Raw genomic sequence first — 22,009 nt, forward strand, 5'->3', positions numbered from 1 at the left:
TATCATGAATGGAATTGTTTTCCTGATTTCTCTTTCTATTAGTTCATTGTTAGTGTATAGGAAAGCTACAGATTTCTGTGTGTTAATTTTGTATCCTGCAACTTTGCTGAATTCCGATATTAGTTCTAGTAGGTTTGGAGTGGAGTCTTTAGGGTTTTTTATGTACAATATCATGTCATCTGCAAATAGTGACAGTTTGACTTCTTCTTTACCAATCTGGATTCCTTGTATTTCTTTGTTTTGTCTGATTGCCGTGGCTAGGACCTCCAGTACTATGTAGAATAACAGTGGGGAGAGTGGGCATGCCTGTCTTCTTCTTGATCTCAGAGGAAAAGCTTTTGGCCTATTGCTGATCAGTATGATGTTAGCTGTGGGTTTATCATATGTGGCCTTTATTATGTTGAGGTACTTGCCCTCTATGCCCATTATTTTGAGAGTTTTTATCATGAATGGATGTTGAATTTTGTTGAATGATTTTTCAGCATCTATGGAGATGATCATGTGGTTTTTGTTTTTCTTTTTGTTGACGTGGTGTGTCGCGACCCTTCAGGGACCGAAGCAACACGCCCAAGGTCTTGATTCTTCTCTAGGCTTTATTGTCTAATCTCTCGCGGCGGTTACAGCAGTTGTCGGGAAGCTCCTCTCCCTCCCGGCGGGCTCCCTTATATTCAGTCACCCAACCAATCCGGGACAGTATCATGCGTGACCTTTAAGCGGATAGGTGTCACGCGCCACTCTAAGTGGGCAGCATGAGCTGTGCACGGGTACGGAAGTCTGCTGGGCCAATCCCCAACAAGGAAGAGGAGAAAGGGTGGTGAGCAGGAAGCAGGCGCCATCTTTAGGGCATTGTTCAGCTAGAGTGGGGCTCAGCCTCGGCCGTAGGCCGGGCCCCCACATGGTGGATGATGTTGATGGATTTTCAAATGTTGTACCATCCTTGCATCCCTGGGATGAATCCCATTTGGTCATGGTGTATGATCCTCTTGATGTATTTTTGAATTCGGTTTGCTAGTATTTTGTTGAGTATTTTTGCATCTACGTTCATCAGGGATATTGGTCTGTAGTTTTCTTTTTTGGTGGGGCCTTTGTCTGGTTTAGGTATTAGGGTGATGTTGACTTCATAAAATGAGTTTGGGAGTATTCCCTCCTCTTCTATTTTTTGGAAAACTTTAAGGAGAATGAGTATTATATCTTATCTGTATGTCTGATAAAATTCCAAGGTAAATCCATCTGGCCCTGGGGTTTTGTTCTTTGGTAGTTTTTTGATTACTGATTCAATTTCGTTGCTGGTAATTGGTCTGTTTAGATTTTCTGTTTCTTTCTGGGTCAGTCTTGAAAGGTTGTATTTTTCTCAGAAGTTGTCCATTTCTCCTAGGTTTTCCAGCTTGTTAGCATATAGGTTTTCATAGTATTCTCTAATAATTCTTTGTATTTCTGTGGGGTCCGTCGTGATTTTTCCTTTCTCATTTCTGATTCTGTTGTTGTGTGTTGACTCTCTTTTTCTCTTAATAAGTCTGGCTAGAGGCTTACCTATTTTGTTTATTTTCTCAAAGAACCAGTTCTTGGTTTCATTGATTTTTTCTATTGTTTTATTCTTTTCAATTTTATTTATTTCTTCTGTGATCTTTATTATGTCCCTCCTTCTGCTGACCTTAGGCCTCATTTGTTCTTCTTTTTCCAATTTCGATAATTGTGACATTTGGGATTGTTCTTCCTTCTTGAAATATGCCTGGATTGCTATATACTTTCCTCTTAAGACTGCTTTTGCTGTGTCCCACAGAAGTTGGGGCTTTGTGTTATTTGTTGTCATTTGTTTCCATATATTGCTGGATCTCTATTTTAATTTGGTCATTGATCCATTGATTATTTAGGAGCATGTTGTTAAGCCTCCATGTGTTTGTGAGCCTTTTTGCTCTCTTTGTACAATTTATTTCCAGTTTTATACCTTTGTGGTCTGAAAAGTTGGTTGGTAGGATTTCAATCTTTTTAAATATTCTGAGGCTTTTTTTGTGGCCTAGTATGTGGTCTATTCTGGAGAATGTTCCATGTGCACTTAAGAACAATGTGTATCCTGTTGCTTTTGGATGTAGAGTTCTATAGATGTCTGTTAGGTCCATCTGTTCTAGTATGTTGTTCAGTGCCTCTGTGTCCCTACTTATTTTCTGTCTGATGGATCTGTCCTTTGGAGTAAGTGGTGTGTTAAAGTCTCCCAAAATGAATGCATTGCATTCTATTTCCTCCTTTAATTCTGTTAGTATTTGTTTCACATATATTGGTGCTCCTATATTGGGTGCATATATGTTTATAATGGTTATATCCTCTTGTTGGACTGAGCCCTTTATCATTATGTAATGTCCTTCTTTATCTCTTGTTACTTTCTTTATTTTGAAGTCTATTTTGTCTGATAGTAGTATTGCAACACCTGCTTTTTTCTCTCTGTTGTTTGCATGAAATATCTTTTTCCATCCCTTCACTTTTAATCTGTGCATGTCTTTGGGTTTGAGGTGAGTCTCTTATAAGCAGCATATAGATGGGTCTTGCTTTTTTATCCATTCTATTACTCTGTGTCTTTTGATTGGTGCATTCAGTCCATTTACATTTAGGGTGATTATTGAAAGATATGTACTTATTGCCATTGCAGGCTTTAGATTCGTGGTTACCAAAGGTTCAAGGTTAGCTTGTTTACTACCTTACTGTCTAACTTAATTCGCTTATTGAGCTATTATAAACACAGTCTGATGATTATTTCTCTCCCTTCTTATTCCTCCTCGTCCATTCTTCATATGTTGGGTGTTTTGTTCTGTGCTCTTTTTAGGAGTGCTCCCATCTAGAGCGTCCCTCTAAAATACCCTGTAGAGGTGGTTTTTGGGAGGCAAATTCCCTCAAGTTTTGCTTATCTGGGAAGTGTTTAATCCCTCTTTCATATTTAAATGATAATCGTGCTGGATACAGTATCCTTGGTTCAAGGCCCTTCTGTTTCATTGCATTAAATATATCATGCCATTTTCTTCTAGCCTGTAAGGTCTCTGTTGAGAAGTCTGATGATAGCCTGATGGGTTTTCCTTTGTAGGTGACCTTTTTTCTCTCTCTGGCTGCGTTTAATATGCTGTCCTTGTCCCTGATCTTTGCCATTTTAATTATTATGTGTCTTGGTGTTGTCCTCTTTGGGTCCTTTCTGTTGGGAGTTCTGTGTACTTCCATAGTCTGAGCAACTATTTCCTCCCCCAGTTTGGGGAAGTTCTCAGTAATTATTTCTTTAAAGACACTTTCTAACCCTTTTTCTCTCTCTTCTTCTTCTGGTACTCCTTTAATGCAGATATTGTTCCTTTTGGATTGGTCACAGTTCTCTTAATATTGTTTCATTCCTGGAGATACTTTTATCTCTCTCTGCGTCAGCTTCTATGCGTTCCTGTTCTCTGGTTTCTGTTCCATCAATGGCCTCTTGTATCTTATCCATTCTGCTTATAAGTCCTTCCAGAGTTTGTTTCATTTCTGTAATCTCCCTCCGGACATCTGTAATCTCCCTCCAGACTTCATCCCTTAGCTCCTGCATATTTCTCTGCAGCTCTGTCCACATGTTTATGATTTTTATTTTGAATTATTTTTCAGGGAGACTGGTTAGGTCTGTCTCTGCAGATCCTCTCTCAGGTGTTGTCTGAACTATCTTGGACTGGACTAAATTTTTTTGCCTTTTCATGGTGATAGCATTGGCTGTAGGCAGGTTGCGGGTGTGTCAGCTGGGAGAAGAAAGTCCTTTCCTGCTTGCTGGATGCCTTGCCCTTCTCCGCTGCCTGTGTTGGTTACCTGCACTGCTGGAGCAGCCACCGGGTTAGTCCCCTAAGCTGCTGTGGGCGGGGTCTCCATCAGAGCAGCACGGAGTCCTGCGGGGAATGGCAGGCACACCAGGTGCACTCCTCCATGCTAGCAGCACCCCTGCTGGGCAGCTGTGTGCCAGCAGCGGCCTTGGGTCTGGCCTGGGCAGCTGTGCATTGGGCTGGGATTCTGGTCGGCTGCTGGGAGCATGCCTGCTCCCTCTGGCTCCGCTGCAGGTGTGCACAGGGCTCTCCAGCACAGACCTCTCCTGGACTCCTCTGGCTCCACTGCTGCCGGTGCGCGCGAGCCGCACCTGGGCTGTTTGGTCGCCACCGCTGCAGGATTGCACAAGCCTCTCCTGGTCACCTCTGGCACCATTGGCGCATGTGATCCGCTCCTGGTCCCTTCCAGCGCCAGCGGCCCCGGCACGTGCTGCCGCTCTCCCGCTACTGGGCCTGTGTGTCAGGGTCCGCGCCAGTTGGAAGAATGACTGACAGGCTGCCTAGTGTCGTGAGGGACTTCAAAGCTGCGCTGCCTCCCTGGGGTTTAGGGCGCCTAAGGTTCACCAGGATTACCAGCTGCTGGCTAAGTGTGCCGGGACGACTTCATCTAGCTGTGGGGTCCCTGTCTCTTTAAGACTTGCAGAAAGCACTTGCTTTTCTTTTGTCTCAGGGGCACCGGTTGCAGGGACCTGCCCGTAGGTTTTGCTTTTCCGTTTCTCTAATATCCAGCACCCCGTGCACCTGTGTCTGCGTTCCAGGTGCGGATTTCTAGAGCTGGTTGTTTAGCAGTCCTGGGCTTTCACTCCTTTCCCCGTTCCAACTCCTTTCTTCCCGCCGGGTTCTGGGGTGGGGGAGCATTCGGGTCCCACCTGACCACGGCTTGTATCTTACCCCCTTTGTGTGATGTTGAGTTCTCACAGATGTAGATGTATCCTGGCTGTTGTACTACATCCACTGGTGTCTCTTTTAGGAATAGTTATATTTATTGTATTTTCATAAATATATATGTTTTGGGGAGGAGATTTCCTCTGAACTACTCATGCCGCCATCTTCCTGTGATCCCTCAACAAATGCAATGTAAACCTTCTAATTCTATTATAAAGCTACTTTGAAATACATTTTAGGATCTAAGCAGTAGCATTTCATTTACTACATCCCTTCATTTTTATAACTTCCCATGACAGACTGTTTTCTATTAGAGGATCACCCACATGTCTGTAATATCCAAGTCTTGGCACACTTGACTTAACACAATCAATTTCAGCAAGAGCTGAAAACCTCCAGCCTTGGCCATATACCAGCTCACCCTGGATTCCTGTGTGCTCTGGATGGGCCAGTTCACCCCTTGCCAATGGGAAGTGCTCAGGGCTAACGAGCATGTTTTTCATTTGAATTTCGGAGGTGTTTTTGAAAAGGCAAGATTAGACATTCAGACAGAGTCCAAAGAACACCATAGATCAGACTTGAGTCCCTGATTGTGACCTTTGGTAAATCATCTGATCATCATTTCCTTCCCTTTGAATGGGGGGCTGACCACAGTCCCTGCCACTTGGGGTTATCATGGCCAAGAAGCTCATGTTCAGGGTCAAAGTACTTGATTATTTATGAAGCATTACTCAAATTTAAGTTACTATCTTTGTAATTGAGAAGATTTGAAACCAGTTCAGTTTAAGATTTTTTTTCCCTTCAAATACTATTTGCAATGCATCAATAAGTTCCCTGAATTGGAAAAAGTTCATTCATCATGAAAAATAGTATTTAGCCATATCCATTCAGAGGGAAATGCATGCCTGTGTGCATATTTTGTACATAGTTCCTGTAAATGTGATACGCATGCAGTAATGCTGGCTTGGAAGTCCTAATTTTACACTTCATCAAAACATGAACTTGCATTAGAGAAAATGCAAAGTAAAGGAAATGATAAGGACAAACTGAGGATGAGCTAAGGAGTCAGCAGCGCTGTCTGTCTGTAGGACTCTGGGGACAGGATGGTTAATGACTCTACTCCGTCAGCTGAACTGACTCTTCTTAAACTCTCAGAGAAGCCATCCCGGTAGGATACACATGCACTGTTGTCCCAAAAGATTAAACCATGACCCCTGAGCCTATTTAGTTGCAAAGCAGTATGTTACAAACGTAAGTGGCTCTTGACCACCACACACAGGATGGACTGTAGTCAACCAGATCCCACGGTTGCAGGCATTCCAAAGTCCGGCAGAAGAGTGAGGTGGACATCGTCGTCAGTGAAGACTTGAATGGAGCGGTGAAGTTCTCCAGCTCTTTACCCTACCCCAATAACCTGAACAGGTAGGCACAGCGGCATTTCTCCTCTGCATGTTTTTCCTCCTTTTTTAGAACTGGATGTCGGAAGTGATATCTGAGAGTTCTTAAATAGGTTATCAGGATGACATCCAGTGACCAAGAACTTGCCATAATCTATTTCAACCTTAAACTGAGAAGGATTCCCACCCTTCACCCCTTCTAGAAATCATCTCTGAGTCATATGACAGTGTGTCTGTGCCACTTGTTACCCTCAGAAGCTCCTACCTTGTATTACATTCGGTTGTGCCTAGAGTTTGTATCCTAGTCATGTAACCCTCTGCAAGGTAGGAATTACACTTTATTTCTCACTCCTTACATAGCCTAATACTGTGTCATAACTGGCAAGTCTTTGTAATTTGACCAGTATTACATCTAGTCTGAGAGCCAGAATATGAATAGTTTAATAATAATAGCAGAATTGGGTAATAGTACACAGGAGAGCTTCAAGGCCATCATACACCATTGAGTGGCATGGATAATTACCATGAATATTCAGAGGACAGGGAGAGAGGTGTTGTGTGGACTTACATGGAAAGACTTGATGAGCTAACTGGAACTTTCTAGAAGGATCTAGAAAGAGGTGGAGGACATGGAGAGATGAACAAGTTCAAAGGGGAAAGACTGGGGAAAGCAAGGCACATTTTGGTGAGTAGATGTTGGTCTCAGTGAGGGGCTTAGGTAGGAGGATGGAGAGGCCAGTTGCAAGCACCTGCAGGAAGCTCTGGGGGGCTCCTTGCTGGGACCGGGGGTGAACTTCGTCATGGAACCCACCAAGTGCTTTTGAAGGGGCTGATGAACAGAATAACCCTGACACTTGGGAACCACCTGGAGGTAAGGCATTCCCTGAAGGGCTTTGCAGGGCTTCACAGGCTGTCACCTCCAGCCAGCTGGAGTCCGTCTGGCCCATTAAGAGGCCCCAGGTTAAGAGGAGTTTCAGCAGATCCAGAGAGTGATGGGTACCCAATTAATTTGGTTGGAAATGTTCACTTCTACTCTCAGACAATTCACTTGCAGTCATCCTCTGTTGGCTGTGTGTATAATGGAGTGCACGGAGGTGTGCACTCCTCACGTACGGCGCTGGGGTGTCCCCCCACTGTGCTCTGCTCCTCGTCTTCTCAGCGTCCTGGCCCAGCGGCTGGAGAAGTGGCTGCAGCTCATGCTGATGTGGCAGCCCCGGCAGAGGGGCACCGACCCAGTGTATGGGCCCAACGGCTGCTTCAAGGCCCTGGACGACATTCTAAACTTGAAGGTGAGTGTGGAGCCAGGTTAGCCTTGAGCCACAGGCCAGGTGATGGGACACGGCAGTTCTTAGGAGAAACACTTGCTCATTAAAAAGCAGGTCCTGGGCCGCCTGACCAATGGGGAAAGTTAGGCCCCTATGAGAGTGTCTGGTCCACAAGTAGGAGGGCAGGACCCCAGTGCTAACATTACTCATAAGGTCATCGCTGTGGACAAACAGGAATATTGAAGACTAGAATAAATGAACCATGGCTCTCAGACTCACTTCCCCTAGGTAGGCCCTTGCTTGGTGGGGCTGGGAAATGGTGGGAGTAGCAGGATTCCAGGGAAATAGGCATCTCTGAAAGATGGGTTTTCCAGTAACATCTGGGTTGTGTTGCAGCTGGTTCATATCCTGAATATGGTCACAGGCATCATTCACACATACCCAGTGACAGAGGATGAGAGTCTGCAGAGCTTGAAGGCCAGAATCCAGCACGACACAGGCATCCCCGAGGAGGACCAGGAGCTGCTGCAAGAAGCAGGTCTGGCGTTGATGGCCGACAGGCCGGCCACACAGTGTATTTCAGACAGCAAGGTGAGCCCCTGGCTAATTGCAGAATGCCCGCTCCCTGCCCCTGCCCCCAAGCAGACTGCTCATGAACCCAGATTTCCACTCGTCTTTGTCAGTCTGTTAATCACCCCGTGCAGGTATCTGCCTGTGTCCTTAGTTGGAATGCGAGAGCCCCTGTGTGGCCTAATAAGAGACATGAATTACTCCATGCTTGACTTGTGACTTCCAGACCATGTAGAGTGCCTTTCTTTTGCCTTTGTCTCCAAAACAACACTTCCTTCTTCCACACCAACCAAAACTGTTTATGACGTGGCTCTTCTGTACAGCAGCTGTGCTGACAGCTGCAGCATGGCAACACTGGTCCCTGCCCCAGGAGGCCCGATAAGGTTAACATAGGAGACATGGTCGTTGGACAGGAAGGAGGAGGTAGCGAGCACCTCAATTGCACAGTTAAGACAATCAGAGAATAAAATAGAATGTACCAGTTGTACACAGAATGTACAAGTTGTACACAGTTAAGACAATCAGAGAATAAAATAGAATGTACCAGTTGTACACAGAATGTACAAGTTGTACAGTTAAGACAATCAGATAATAAAATAGAATGTACTAAGTTGTAAATAGGCTGTATGTGTGGGTAAGTGTAAAAGAAATGGGAAGAGGAAACAGGCCAGAGTTATTCAGAAAGGCTTCATGGGGCGGAGGACTTGCTGGCCGAAGGTGCTGCTGGTGGTGAGCAGTGGGACATGTTCTGAAGTTTCCTCATTATGACTTGGCCAAAGGTAGGGTGGGATCCACATGATCTAATTTTGTTCTTGTTGCTTTGCAGCTGAACGAAGGCCGCCCGCTGGACATGGACCTCATTTTTCTCTTTGACAACAGTAAAATCACGTATGAGACTCAGATCTCCCCACGGCCCCAACCTGAAAGTGTCAGCTGTATCCGTAAGAACATCACTGTTTTGTTTTTTAATCACTTACAGTGCTTGGGACAAGGCAGGAGGAAGAAATAGAGGCCCGGGGAGGGGCCTACACCAGGAGATACTCTTGCCCAGCCTTGGGGCGACCTTTACTCGAACATGTAGGTAGTAGCCCAGCCAGAGAGGAGAGTCTTCAGTTCATCGCAACCTCAGAGAGAGAGCTTTAGACAGAGGACAGAGCCTACTGCCTGTAAGCCACTGAACTTGAATCACATGGCCATTTTTTTGAAGTTTTGTTTATATTTTAATAATACATGTTATGAAACAAAAAAAAATTGAGAGGTACAAAAGAATGTACTGTAAAAGATAGGCTACCCTCTCTCCCTTATTCCCCAGCCTCTTCCAGGGGAACTGTTCACTGCTGTCAAAATCTTGGGTAGACCTTCCCAGGAATATTCTGTACTTTTATAAATTATTCATAGATGTAAACTCTTTTCATGAGTTTCCCCCCAAACAAATGGTATCATTCAGTGTGTTCTGTTCTGTACCTGCCTGTTTCACTTAACAATACATTGTGGAGATTTTCCCCTTGTGGGTACATAGCTGTTAGTGGACATTTTAATGCATCCCCACTCCTGTTCCCACACACACATGTACACAGACTGAGCAAACCAAGGGTCCAGAGTCTTAGAGATCTCCAGACCTACTGCTTGTCTAATCATCTTTCAGTGCTGCTGGCTGAAGCTGCATTTTTAGAAAACTTCAGGTGATCTTAAATGTTGCGAATATAAGAGTTTCTACTGAAAATAGACTTTGGTACATGTCAGTGTCTCTGAACCTGTAAGTGGCTCACAAAGTGTTTCTTGGAGTCAGATCCCCAGGTATCCACATGCTTGTACTGTAACAGGGCACAAAACTGTAAGAGGGAGTAAGCAGGTATAGTTCCCCAAACCTCATGTACTTGCACAGTGGTTATATAGTTTTTAAAAACGTGGGCAGGCCAGATGTCACAGTCAGGACACGGCTAATCACGGCTGCATGTGTCTCTGTTGCAGTCCAAGAGCCCAAGAGAAACCTGTCCTTCTTCCAGCTGAGGAAGGTGTGGGGCCAAGTCTGGCACAGCATCCAAGCGCTGAAGGAGGACTGCAACCGGCTGCAGCAGGGACAGCGAGCTGCCATGTATTGTGCCGGGCAGTTGGGGCTTAACGTGTTTCAAATTGCTCGGTGGCTTTTGCCATGTGGGGGCGGAGGCAGGGGCCCAGAAGCGGCTGTTGGGAGAGACCAGAGGGAGACACTGGTTTGGATGGGTGGGAAGTGGTCGTCTGGGCTGGATTGAAGGCCGAGTGAGGTTAGCCCTTGCAGCAGGAGCATAAATAGAGCATTCTAGCATCTGGGACCTAGAGCAGCTCACTGCAGTTTGGATCAGGAAAGCTCCCTGATGGTCGTGCTGGGGACGACATAATCTTTCCCCAGGCGGGGACTGGTGTGGGTTATTGGCCGTCTGTGTAGTGCTTGGCCTCCTTCCAGTTTTGGTGCAGAGCCTCAGGCCTGCTGAGGACTAGGAAATGCTCTTCGCGGTTGTATGTGGCTGTTGGCAGTATAAGGGTGGTAACCAGACCAGGGACCTGCCTTGGCATGTGAGGTGGGTTTGGTCATTGTACCGGAAATGGCATTTGGATCCAGACCACCCCATGGTTCTGTTTCTTGTGGTCCCTCCAGGATGAATCTGCTCCGGAATAACAGCTGCCTGTCCAAGATGAAGAACTCCATGGCTTCCATGTCTCAACAGCTCAAGGCCAAGTTGGACTTCTTTAAAACCAGCATCCAGATTGACCTGGAGAAGTACAGTGAGCAGACAGAGTTTGGGATCAGTGAGTGTCCCCTGGGCTGAGTTGGGAGGGACTGGCCCTTTCTTGTTTTCTCTTCCTGAGGTTTTTTTTCTTCTCTTATGATTGAGTTGCTTGTTTCTCTTTTGCCCTTGTGGTATGTTCCCTTTTGCATTTTTTCCCCCCAGCATCAGACAAACTGCTGCTGGCCTGGAGGGACATGGAACAGGCTGTGGAGCTCTGCGGGCGGGTAGGAGACTCATTTTAGATTCATATCCTTACGGGCCTGGGCGGGTAAGGCTTCTTACTGCCATTCCCACTTTCTCCTTAAATGCTAGGTTCAGTCTTCCATGTCAGAAACCAAGTTCCGGTATATAGAACATGCCCAGTGCACTATTGGCCATGATATTGGACCCTAACTAGGGCCTGCTGGGAAGAGGCTGGGGGAGCAGCCAGTCGGGGGTGGGGTGGGGGGTGGCGGGCACTGTGGCAGATCTAGGAGTTGCACAGATGCACAGAGCTGGTCCAGATTTGAATAAGGAGCAAAATGTGAAGTGAAAGGAGCAGGGGAAACCTAGACCCCTTCCTGTTAGAAAGGGCCTGGGATGAAGGGCCACGGGGTCCCAGATTCTGTTGGGATACTAAATCCAAACAAAAGGACTAAGCAGAAAGTCTTAGGACAGTGTAATCAGATGCCACTGGAAAATGTTGATTACAAGGCAAAGGAAGTAAGTGTGACTTTGTGAACCCACAGATCGGAGGCCTGGAGCTCTGAGGCCTCTTTCTGGACCTTTTTACCATTTCCTGCTGTGAACTTGGGCAAGGACCTTCACCTCTCTGTCTGTTTCTATAAATCAATGGCCAATATATGTGCCTAAAGGTGGATATGATGTAGGTAATACTTGATGTAACCATCGCGATGGGGAGAGCTGTGCCCCATCTGGGCACTCCTAACCTGTGCAGTAAAGGTGTCCAGGCTGCCCTGCACAGGGTGGCATTGGGATGGACCAATTACAAGAAAAAACAAGAGTGTGCATTGGGCATGTTCTGTATGCCAGGCACCTTGCCAGCTACTTTACATACGACATCATATCTGTCCCCCACCCATGCCCCATTTCATGGTGGAGGAAACAGCAGCTCAGGGGTTAGGTAGGTTGTCCCAGGGTCACAGATCCGAGGTCTTAACCAGGTCCCGCTGACGCCAGAGTCCACACTCCTCCTAGCCAGTGAGTGAGTTTGGAGGGCTTTCCCTGAAGCCCTTGCATCTCAGAATGCTGTCATTATGTCAGTTGATATTAGCACAGCTTTTTCACCAGGAGAATGACGTGAAACACCTGGTGGAACGGATGATGGCCCTGCAGACCGACATCGTGGACCTGCAGAGGAGCCCCATGGGCCGGAAGCAGGGGGGTACGCTGGACGACCTGTGAGTGTCCGTGGGGTACAGAGCAGGCGCCGCCCCCACCCCCGCAGACGCCCCAGCTGGAGTCTCCTGTGGGCTGGGACACCCGGGAGATCAAGCATGGCTATTAGGGGAGCTCTGTGAGGCCATCTCCCATCAAGCGTGCCCCACCTGGTGGGTCACCTCAGTGTGCTCCCAAGTCGCGCAAGGGCAAATCCCCGTCACTCTGAGCCTTAGTCCATGGCTATTAAGTGGTGAGGAAAACTGACCTCACACTCATGAGGGTCTGTTCGGATGATGCGTGGTGAGATGGCTCATAGAAGTCAAAGGCTGTAGAGCACGTGGCCGCCACCACCTGTCGAGCCCACCCTGACCCAGGCGTGGCTCCCACAGCGGAAGGTCGAACAGAGGAGGAGCCTGGCAAATCTTAGAAATGTGGACTTGGGGACTGTGCATTTGAGTGAGTCTTTACGAGGTGTTGACTCAGCTCCGGGAGGAGTGAGGCGCCCAGGCAGAGCAGTCCTACCTGAAGGAAATGGCACAGAGCCCCTGGGGACAGACGGGCTGGGGTGGCAGGTGCGCTTCCTCAGCCTCTCAGGGCTCAGCGGAGTCCTCTGATGCTTTACGAGTGTTCTCAGGACAAGAAGCCCAGGGATCAGAAATCTGATTATTTATATTCCGTATTTTCTCAAATTATTTAACCCCTTATTCTCCTCTAATTTTCAAGTGAAACTCACCTCTGAAAATGTCAGCCATTTTTGCAGTGTTAGAGGGAAAAAGAGGATAGGAATTCGTCTGTCCTCGGGCTTGAGTTTCCAAGGCAGGCCCTGTTCTGTGGGCTTAGGTCCAGGAATGGCATCTGCAGTCACTCGCAGAAGCCCACGGATGGGGGGTTCTGAGGCACCGAGCAGAGACTCCTTTCCAAGGTTCTCTCATTAAACCTTAAAGATGTTTGAGTTTTGATAATGAGGATGATCAACCCCTTGTTATAGAAATCGCCTATTCTACCACTAGGAATAATCATTTTCCCCAATCAAGACATATTGCCCATCTTGCTTCTAGAAATCAGTAATTCTGCTGGCAGGAATTAGTTAACCAGAGCTTCAAATGTGCTTATTTGACCTCAAATCTAGACAGCTTCTTTCTCTATTTCAGAGAAGAACAAGCGAGGGAGCTTTACAGGCGACTAAGGGAGAAACCAAGAGGTAAGGGGAGCATCATGCTACCTTGGTCCCTTGTCACCTTGGGTGTGGGCGTTGTCACTGCCTGCCAGCCTGAGGGACTGTGTACCTCCTTCCTCTCTGCAGACCAGCGAACTGATGGGGACAGTCAGGAAATGGTACGGCTGCTGCTCCAGGCAATCCAAGGCTTTGAGAAGAAAGTGCGAGTGATTTACACGCAGCTCAGGTACCAGCCCTGATCACAGGCTTCCCCCGCTGAGGGTGGAATGTGTAGAGCCAGCGAGCCAGTATGGGAGGCCCGTTCCTCACTGGGCCCCGATCTGCTTAACCACCTGGAGAAATGTCATCTGCAGCAGCTGATTGGATTCATAAGCACCTGGGGTTATGTTCTGTCACTTTGTCCAGCTGAAAGGCCACTGAAGTTTGTCATGTTTATTCTTTACAGTAAAACTGTGGTTTGCAAGCAGAAAGCTCTGGAATTGTTGCCCAAAGTGGAAGAGGTGGTGAGTTTAATGAATGAGGATGAGAAGACTGTGGTTCGGCTTCAGGAGAAGCGGCAGAAGGAGCTCTGGAATCTTTTGAAGATTGCTTGTGTGAGTGAGCCCCGGGCCAGGCCCCAGGCCCTCCCCCGTGCTGTTGTCAGCCCCCTGCAGGGGAGCAGGAAGAGGCTCAATTTCCGTTTCTTGTCTCTGGGACTTACAGTGAGCAGGGCAGGGCGAAGTTGGTTTGATTTAGGTGTGTATGTGTTCCCTGTGGCCACTAATTAGTCACCACACAGTTAGTTACTCACTCACAGTTCTAGGGGCCTGAAGTCCAAAATCCAGGTGTCGGCAGGGCTGGACTGCTTCTGAGGCTCCTGGGGAGAGTCCTTCCTGCCTCTTCCGGCTTCTGGTGGCCCCTGGCGTTCCTCAGCAGGTAGCTGCATCACTCCTGCCTCTGCCTGCCTTCACACGACCACCTCCGAGTGTGTCTTCTGGGTGTCTCTCCTTAGTACCTTGTCATTATACTTAGGCCCCACCCGAGAAGTCCAGGGTGATCTCCTCTTGGGATCCTTAACTACTTCTGCAAAGACCCTTTTACCTCATCAATCACATTCCCAGGGTCTTGGAGTTAGGACACGGAGGGCTTTTTTAGGGAGCCTCCATGCAGCAGGCACCACGGGGCATGTCAGTGTGACCTGGTGGACGCGCATCTGGGTCTGTGCTGCTTATTTACTATTGTCACCCATGCCCTCTGTGTCCCCATCTCAATGTCGTTGTGATTCCACTGAAAGCTGCTTAGCAAGAAAACATAACACAAAGAGAGCCCAGGACAGAGAAAGTAGAAGAGCCCAGTAAAGCCATAGAAAGAGCCAGAGCTGGTGGGAGTGACCTCCAGTGTGGAGGCTGCAGAGAGGTGGGAGGATGGGAAGAGCAGCTGGTTGTTGACAGCCTTCGAGAGCAAAGAGAATGGGAAGGCAGTTGCTGAACGCAGAAGCAGGGTACAAAGGTGGTGTTTTTTTGAGATCACACTAGAGCATATTTATAAGCCAAGCAGCAGACAGTGTGTAAGTCCAGGGAGAGTAAATCCCAGGGTGAAATACCTCTATAAACCAAAATCAGTCAAAGGGAGAAATAAAGTTTAAAATCCGTTTATTGCTTACAAACTGCAGTCTGGGGCCATTTCTCTCTTTCCTGCTTCAGCAACAGCAAAACTGGCCCTTCTTGCCCAGGTATTAACCATTGAAATGGAGATGAACTTCTCTCCACGCCTGAGGAATGATGCAAATGCACTAAAAGCCATACTCCACCTCTAAACACCTATTATATGCAGGTGTACTAAAGCTAGGCGAGATATTCTGAAAATAGTACAGTTTTACCCACACAATGTACCTGGAGATTTGCAGTATCTGAGAGATAGGAGACAATTGGGTCTCCAAGTCCTGAGAACAGCGGAGGGGTCGGCACCGGGGGCAGATGGGCAGGGTTGGCCTTGGGGAGGGTGAGGGACTTCCTCCTGTAAGGAAGGAGGAAAAGAGAGAGACGACAAGACAGAGAAGATGAAAGGAGGAGAGGAGGGAAGTTGAGTTATTCACAAGCAACGGTCTGGTCTGCCATCTGCATTCATTCAGCGCTTATTGAGCACTGACAGTACGCCCAGCTGTGTGATGAGAACTGGAGGTGCAGGAGGAAGAGAGCACGGTGTGTGGCCTGGGGAGGGGCACAGACAGGGCAGAGCATGAGAGCAGCTCAGAGCAGGAAGCTGAGCAGCAGCCGTAGTCAGCGTGAGCGGCCGCGTGGATGCAGAGGAGGCACGCCAGCTTCCGTCTTAGAGGTGAGGGTCCCCACGGGGAAAGGAGGAGGTAGGGAGGAGAGCTGGGGAACTCCGTGTCCTTGGTCAGGTGACTCTTGCTGACCCAGGCCTGGCCACGATGTTCCTAAAACCCTTTGACCGGGCAATTGTTATTTTCATACCTATTTTCCTATCTCCTGGAGGAAGGGCACTTTAGGTAAGCGGCTATTTACAGAAACCTCAGGCTGTGAGCTCAGTTCGTGTTGATGATCGACAAGCCTGTGTGCAGGGCTGAGCAGAAGCTCTTCTTTTGTTTCACCCTTTTGGCCCAGAGACTAAGGCAGCACAGGAGACAGAGTGTGGAGGCGGAGTGGCCGCTTAGTCACTCGGTTATATTCCGGGTGCTGTAAGCAGATGTGTGGTGCAGGGCCAGCGGCGTCAGTGGGGATGAAATCGGAAAGGTAGGCAAGGGCTAGCTAATGCAGGTGGCACTTGACTTTGAAGGCATAGAGAAAACACTGTAGGACTTGTTTTTTCCTCACCTTGAAGGACATTAAGTCTGGGAACAGTATGGTCACGTTTGGGTCTTAAAGAAATGACTCTGATGGCAGCTGGAGAACGGGTTTGAGACCGTGGCAGCGCGGGGTCAAGTCGCCCCAGTGGACCAGACGGGATGGCAGAAGGGTTGGGAGCCAAGCAACACAAGCACGAGGGGGCGGGTGGCTGCTTTCCATGGGATGGCCAGCAGGGAAGACAGCAGAAAGACGGAAAATGGGGCAAAATCGGGTGCTGGCAAGGCTGGTTGAAGCTGGACCTTGATGTTCAGCGGGAAGGGAGGATGTGGAGCCAGGCTGGAGAGCTGAGAGGTTGAAGACCTGCACTGGCTGGAGACTCCCGGAGGAGGGGCGTGAGGTGCTGAGGAGGTTGGCAGTGGGTCCTGCAGGTGTGAGGAGGTGCGTGCAGCTGGAGCCGGAACCAGTGATTTGACATGTTGACTGAGGGGGAGCGGCTGCAGCAGTGCAGGAGTCAGCACATATTGGTTCTCTTCCCCACTGTCTCAGACGGTGCAATCCACAGAAAGTCACTTAGAACCTTTCTGTGTGTCTTTCAGTCTTGTACTTGGAAAAGTGTAAAAATATCTCCCTTTTAATTTCCTTGTAAGACTTCATTACACAATCAAACTAATGAAGCAGAGGCTTCAAATACAGGCACCCAGATCTCCCTGTACTTAGAATCTTTTATCAAAAGAGTACATCTATAGATATAGAAATATTTTCTAAGCTGAAGTGCAGACCCCCAGCCCTAGTCATGGGTGGAGGTGGTACCTGACATTCTCTAGGAAGAGCTCTTGCCTCATGGCCAATTCCCTCATGATAAAATAACATGGTGTGAATGCAGAGTTTGATGCCCCACTTCACTCCAAACTTTTGTTGACTTTCCTTTGGTTTTGTCCTTCAGAGCAAAGTCCGGGGGCCTGTCAGTGGAAGCCCAGACAGCATGAGCGCTGCTCGTCTCAGCCACCCTGCTCAGCTGATGTCCCAGCCCTCCGCTGCCCCCAACAGCTTACCCGAGTCCATCAAGAAAAGGTAAGTCACTGTCAAGTGCCAAGAGTAATTACTCAAGGGCACAACAGGCCGTCATTGGGACGGAAGGCACGTGTATCATGGATAGACCATTGCATCTGGCTGGCAACTGTGTGTACCTTTTCCTTTGTGTTCATTGCATGTGCCCTGTGGGGACATATGGGATAATTGGCTCTCATAGTCCCTTGCAACTTGCCACCTCAGAGTTTCCCCTTCTGAGGATTGGGTTACTAATTGCTCAATGAAAATACTGGAAGTGCTAGTCAGCCACATGGTCCCTCTATCGTTATCAGTTCTTCAAAACCAGTTTCCATCACACCAGTCATGTGTTTCCTACCCCTCACCCAACACCACTTTGAGGTCCCAGGCCACCGTGTTCCCCATTGGCTGCTATTTGCCGGCTCCTTCCCCCTCTTGCCGCTGGACAGCTGCCACAGAGATGGTGACAGAACATGTCTGCCCTTCTGGCAAGGCTTTTTGCCTCCCTCCTTCCTGCCTCATGTTGCACTAGAGTCCTCGCTGGCCAGATTCATCTTCACAAAATACTGCTTTGGTCAAGTCATTCCCTGGTCAGTAACTAGTAGCAGCTTCCCACTCCTGGAGGCTCAAGCCTGAGCCTTTGGGGCATTTGCAGCCCCCACACAGAGCCACGCTCCACAGAGTGGCTGATGCGCTGTCCCCGTACAAACACCCTGCGCTAGCCCAGCGGTTCTCAGCCTGATCCGTCTGGGTACTTGCTGGAAATGCAGCTTCCGAACCAGATGCTCAGGGATGGGCACAGCAGTGGTGCTCTGCCGGCCTTGGCCGATGCTGGCACTCAGGAAAGTTCAGGAGCCACTGCTGTGCCAGTGCCCTTCCCGGAGCAGTCCTCCATCTGCAGGGCACACCTGCGTCCCGCTGCTTCCCCCTCCTCCTCCGAAGCCCTGACACTTCCCTTCCCTTCTTCCTCCCCACCACACACACGGGTCTGCCTCTTCTTGGACCACCTGTTGGTTTTTTTCCATTTCTTTCTAGTTCAGTCCACACCCATTTATTCAACACATTCTAGGCATCAGGCCGTGGACACCAGAGTCGATTAAAATCGGTTCCTGTAGGCAAATCTATAGACATAAAAACTAGGTTACTGATTGCCTGGGTCAGGTAGGGAGGAGAAAGGGAAGTGACTGACGATGGGTGCCAGTTCTCTGTGGATTTTGGAAATGTTCTAAAACTAGATTGTTGTGATGATGGCAAAACTCTGTAAATACACTGAAACTATTAATTGCACACTTTAAGTGGGTTAACTTCATGGCATGTAAATTGTCTCTCAGTAAAGCTGTTTCTAAAAATCTTGTTCCTGCCCTTGGGGAGTTCTTAGCCTATACTGTTTTGGTACTTAATCATACGTGGCCTAGATTCTTAATTCTCTCCCCAGCCTCCTGAGAGCCCTTTGAGAATAGTAACCAGGTCCTGTGCCTCTTACGTTGCTCCCTGGAGCAGGCACGGAGCCTTTGACCTAGTCAGTAGCCCTGTCAATGAGGCTGAGCAAAAACGTGCTCTGCGTCTCTTCCATCAGATTGTCCCGTTTGCGAGGTGGGAGGAATCCCAGAGCGCCGTCTTCCTGGGCGAGGCATATGCACTCCCCTGTCCTCAAGGCTCTAGAAAAGTCTCGGGAGCATAGGTTGCCTTCTGTCTGTCCGTGACATAGAGCTGAGGTTAGAGAAGAAGAGGCGGCTTAATTATACTCTCTCTTCTTCTGAGGCCCGTCCTTCATGGGACACGCACATTGCTTATCACAGAACAGAGAGAAGACGAAGTGAGATCAGTGCCCAGCACTTGCTTTTCCGCAGATCTCAAGGAGCCACGGAAACCTGGGGCAGTTGCTTGGGCTTCACACTCTTTTCCATGCCAAAAATTGGAAAACAGGTGATTTAGGAGCTGTCTTCAGATTTTGGCAGTTTGGAAAGAATTAAAGTCAGCTATCTAGTTAAGTCAGAGCTGGTGTACTGCTGACTTCTTTGTTAAGCAGATATCTCCTTGCCCCTTCACGCTGTGAACAGCAGTGCTCATGGCAGTTTGGGCTTCTGAAAAGTGTTGCACGGGATGAATGAAATCACTAGTCAATGGCATGGTGTTTTAAGACACTCATCATCGAAGTAGCTGTTATTTAATTTTTTAAATCTTGTCAAAAGTTTGTAGCAGATTTTTAAACAGAATATTGTCTCTGAAAAAATAATACTGACCACTTCCTAATCATTCGCTCATTTTCTTTAGTGAAGACCTGGTGGCTGAAGCACATACCCTCTGCAGCCAGTTAGAAAATGTAATACAAGACACCATGACAGAGCGGGACCAGAGTTTAAGGGTAATGGCCTGTGTGAATCCCAGCTACTCCATGTCCTTTCTTTCTACAGCAAATGAGAAGAAAGAAAACAGAGAGGCAGTCCAGCCTTTCCTCCGTCTCAGTATACACGTAACGATTTTCTAGTATACATATGTATTAGTATTCCTAGTAATAACAATGCGAATCATTACTGAACGGGCACAAGCACTGTATGTGCATTATTTCATTTAATCCTTATAACAATCCTTACAAGGAAGGTAACATCATTCCAGAAGGTCTTTCTCTCCCTGTAACTTTTGTACCATTGCTGAGCATCTGCTGGGGTTGGGGGTTGGGGGGATACTGTGCTGGACTCGGGGCTAAAACCCTAGCCTGTCACAGCCCTGCCTCTCAGGGACCCAGAGCTCAACAGAAGGTAGTACTAGTTAGAGGGAAGGTAACCTAATGAAAAGCGACTCAAGGTACAGATAAGTTGCTGGGAGGATCCTAAATTGTTCCCTTAGATTTTTGAACAGCCATTTCCTGCTAGTGCAGCCACCTGTGGCCTCCCCCACCCTGACCTCTCAGGGTTTGGAAGAATCAGGCAATAGGGCTGCTAACTGTAGTCACCTCTTATTTATTCAAGCTTCTTTACCTCCTGCTGCCGCTCTTCCTCCCTGGCATTGCATCATTTGGGCATCTCACTGCTTATCTGCACTTTTGCCAGAGGGAAAGGAAGTCTCCCCAGGCCATTGCATCGTAAGGTTGGAATCCTATAGCTGAGGTTAGCTCCTGGTACCACCTGCCCACACTGAGCTTAACAGTAAGTGCTGTGAGCTACAGGCAGTTCTAAAATTGCCTTTGCAGTTTCCATCGCCACTGGATCTCGGGCTCCAAGCCAGTCCTGTATGGTTTTGAATAAGTAGCTTCGGCCCAAGAGTACCCTGCAATAATATGGCTGCTATTAATGAGAGGATTTACATGTCCTTCTAAATTATGCTGATTGCCTCCAGAAGAAAAACATCCTGTGTTGGTGGCCACTGTATTTTTAACATGCCTGTTGACTTTCAGTCTCTAGACTGGAGCTGGTTACAGACGGAGGAAGAGGAGCAGAATGGCCTGGAGCAGGCAGCATGACTGTGGGTGGCCTTGCCCGCCTGATGGGGCCACCTGGCATGGGCCTCCCAGCATCTCTGGCACCCAGACGGGTGTCCTTTCACTGTCTCAGCAGCTGTGACGTTCACCATAGCCCAAGGGTGTGGCCCCGTGGTCACTGCCAGTGGCTTGTCTGCATGCCGAAAGTCCTCCACCACAGAGGCCCAGCGCATGCTGATGCCAGGCATGATCATTTAGGGGGACCAAGAACAGCAGCTACTTCCTCTGCTCTGAAAAATGTGCTCAAAGCACAGTCTGCCCCATAGACCACTGCACAGATGCGTGACGTGAATCTTCAGGACAAAGTTTGACCGGCCTGTCCTCTCCTGACCTCTCCTGATCTCCAGAGGCCCTGATCCACGTGTGCTCACAGCTAGTGTTTTGTCTGGATTTGACATCTCTTAAACAGACTTTGAAATCATAGCTGTGGCCTGGCCGCACCCCCTCCCTTCCTCCTCTCATTCACAGCTGCTAAGATGCTCCTCTCACCGACAGCTTTGGTGGTGGTCCTCCCTCTGGCAGGGTCACAGGGGGGTGCTAAGCTCCCCCGCCTTCTGTCCTTGCAGCCACAGGGCGACTCACCAGAGCCAGGATGAGAGCACCTCCCTTTCTTTGGGCCCCTGAGATGACCTGGTGTTAGTCGTCCTGGAAAAGAAGGCAAGAAAGAATGGGAATCTGCCAACTGCCAGCCCTCTGCCCGCTGCCCACCGCTCGTCTCCTTGCTTAGGCTCGGCTGAGTGCGCTGGTGGTGTGGGGCCGGGGCTCCTGCCTCTCAGACCAGCGAGCAGGGTTACTAAATGGATTTATTTAAAAAAGAGTTCTATATTTTGTAACATGACTCAAGCCCTTGTACTGACTCCACAGTCTATTTTTATGATACCTACAGTTCAGACATGCAAACTCAAAACCCAACTTAATGGACATTTTTATAAAATTAGATAGTGCCTGCAGCCAAGCTGTGCCACAGCACCAGCACCACTTGTTTGGCATTTCACAGAACTCCTTTGTATAAAAGCCGGAAAGCAAAATGAGTCCAGGTGATCACAACAGGCGAGTTTGGTTGGAGGAAAAAGTTGAGTTTCACAGAGCAACTTCCATGGAGATGGCACAGAGGGTTCCACAGCGAAGCTCAGGAAATGCTCCATGCTTTAATTGCCTCTTGGAGATGCATGTTGTACACTGGTATATTACAATATCTGAAAACCCTATGATAATAAATGGCTTAACTTTGTATAAATCCATAGTTCACCACACTTATTTCACCACAGAGTCTTTTTTTTTTTTTTTGAGAGGGCATCTCTCATATTTATTGAACAATGGTTGTTAACAACAATAAAATTCTGTATAGGGGGGGTCAGTGCTCAATGCACAATCATTAATCCATCTCAAGCCTAATTCTCGTCAGTCTCCAATCTTCTGAAGCATAACGAACAAGTTCTTA

The 22,009-nt window shown here is 48.1% G+C and overlaps 1 protein-coding gene across 7 annotated transcripts in view; it reads left to right on the plus strand.

Annotated features, from left to right (window-relative positions):
* The window catches only part of IKBKB (inhibitor of nuclear factor kappa B kinase subunit beta), a 69,401-nt gene extending 47,596 nt beyond the window's left edge, over window positions 1-21,805 (plus strand). For 3 of the 7 annotated variants that reach the window (XM_017664780.3, XM_073218841.1, XM_017664782.3), the window contains 14 exons: window positions 6,015-6,122; window positions 7,257-7,386; window positions 7,759-7,953; window positions 8,759-8,873; window positions 9,904-10,027; window positions 10,568-10,719; window positions 10,863-10,924; window positions 11,979-12,100; window positions 13,232-13,281; window positions 13,384-13,483; window positions 13,703-13,850; window positions 16,987-17,114; window positions 19,365-19,455; window positions 20,485-21,805. In XM_017664780.3, coding sequence (XP_017520269.1) covers window positions 6,015-6,122; window positions 7,257-7,386; window positions 7,759-7,953; window positions 8,759-8,873; window positions 9,904-10,027; window positions 10,568-10,719; window positions 10,863-10,924; window positions 11,979-12,100; window positions 13,232-13,281; window positions 13,384-13,483; window positions 13,703-13,850; window positions 16,987-17,114; window positions 19,365-19,455; window positions 20,485-20,550 — 1,591 coding nt within the window. In that variant the 3' untranslated portion in view covers window positions 20,551-21,805. Of the gene's footprint in view, window positions 1-6,014; window positions 6,123-7,256; window positions 7,387-7,758; window positions 7,954-8,758; window positions 8,874-9,903; window positions 10,028-10,567; window positions 10,720-10,862; window positions 10,925-11,978; window positions 12,101-13,231; window positions 13,282-13,349; window positions 13,484-13,702; window positions 13,851-16,986; window positions 17,115-19,364; window positions 19,456-20,484 lie in introns of those variants that run through there. The other 4 variants (XM_017664785.3, XM_017664784.3, XM_017664786.3 and 1 more) reach the window with 4 other exon arrangements.
* Window positions 21,806-22,009: the final 204 nt, after the last annotated feature.

This window comes from Manis javanica, chromosome 12 (assembly GCF_040802235.1).
Source record: "Manis javanica isolate MJ-LG chromosome 12, MJ_LKY, whole genome shotgun sequence".
Lineage (NCBI taxonomy): Eukaryota > Metazoa > Chordata > Mammalia > Pholidota > Manidae > Manis > Manis javanica.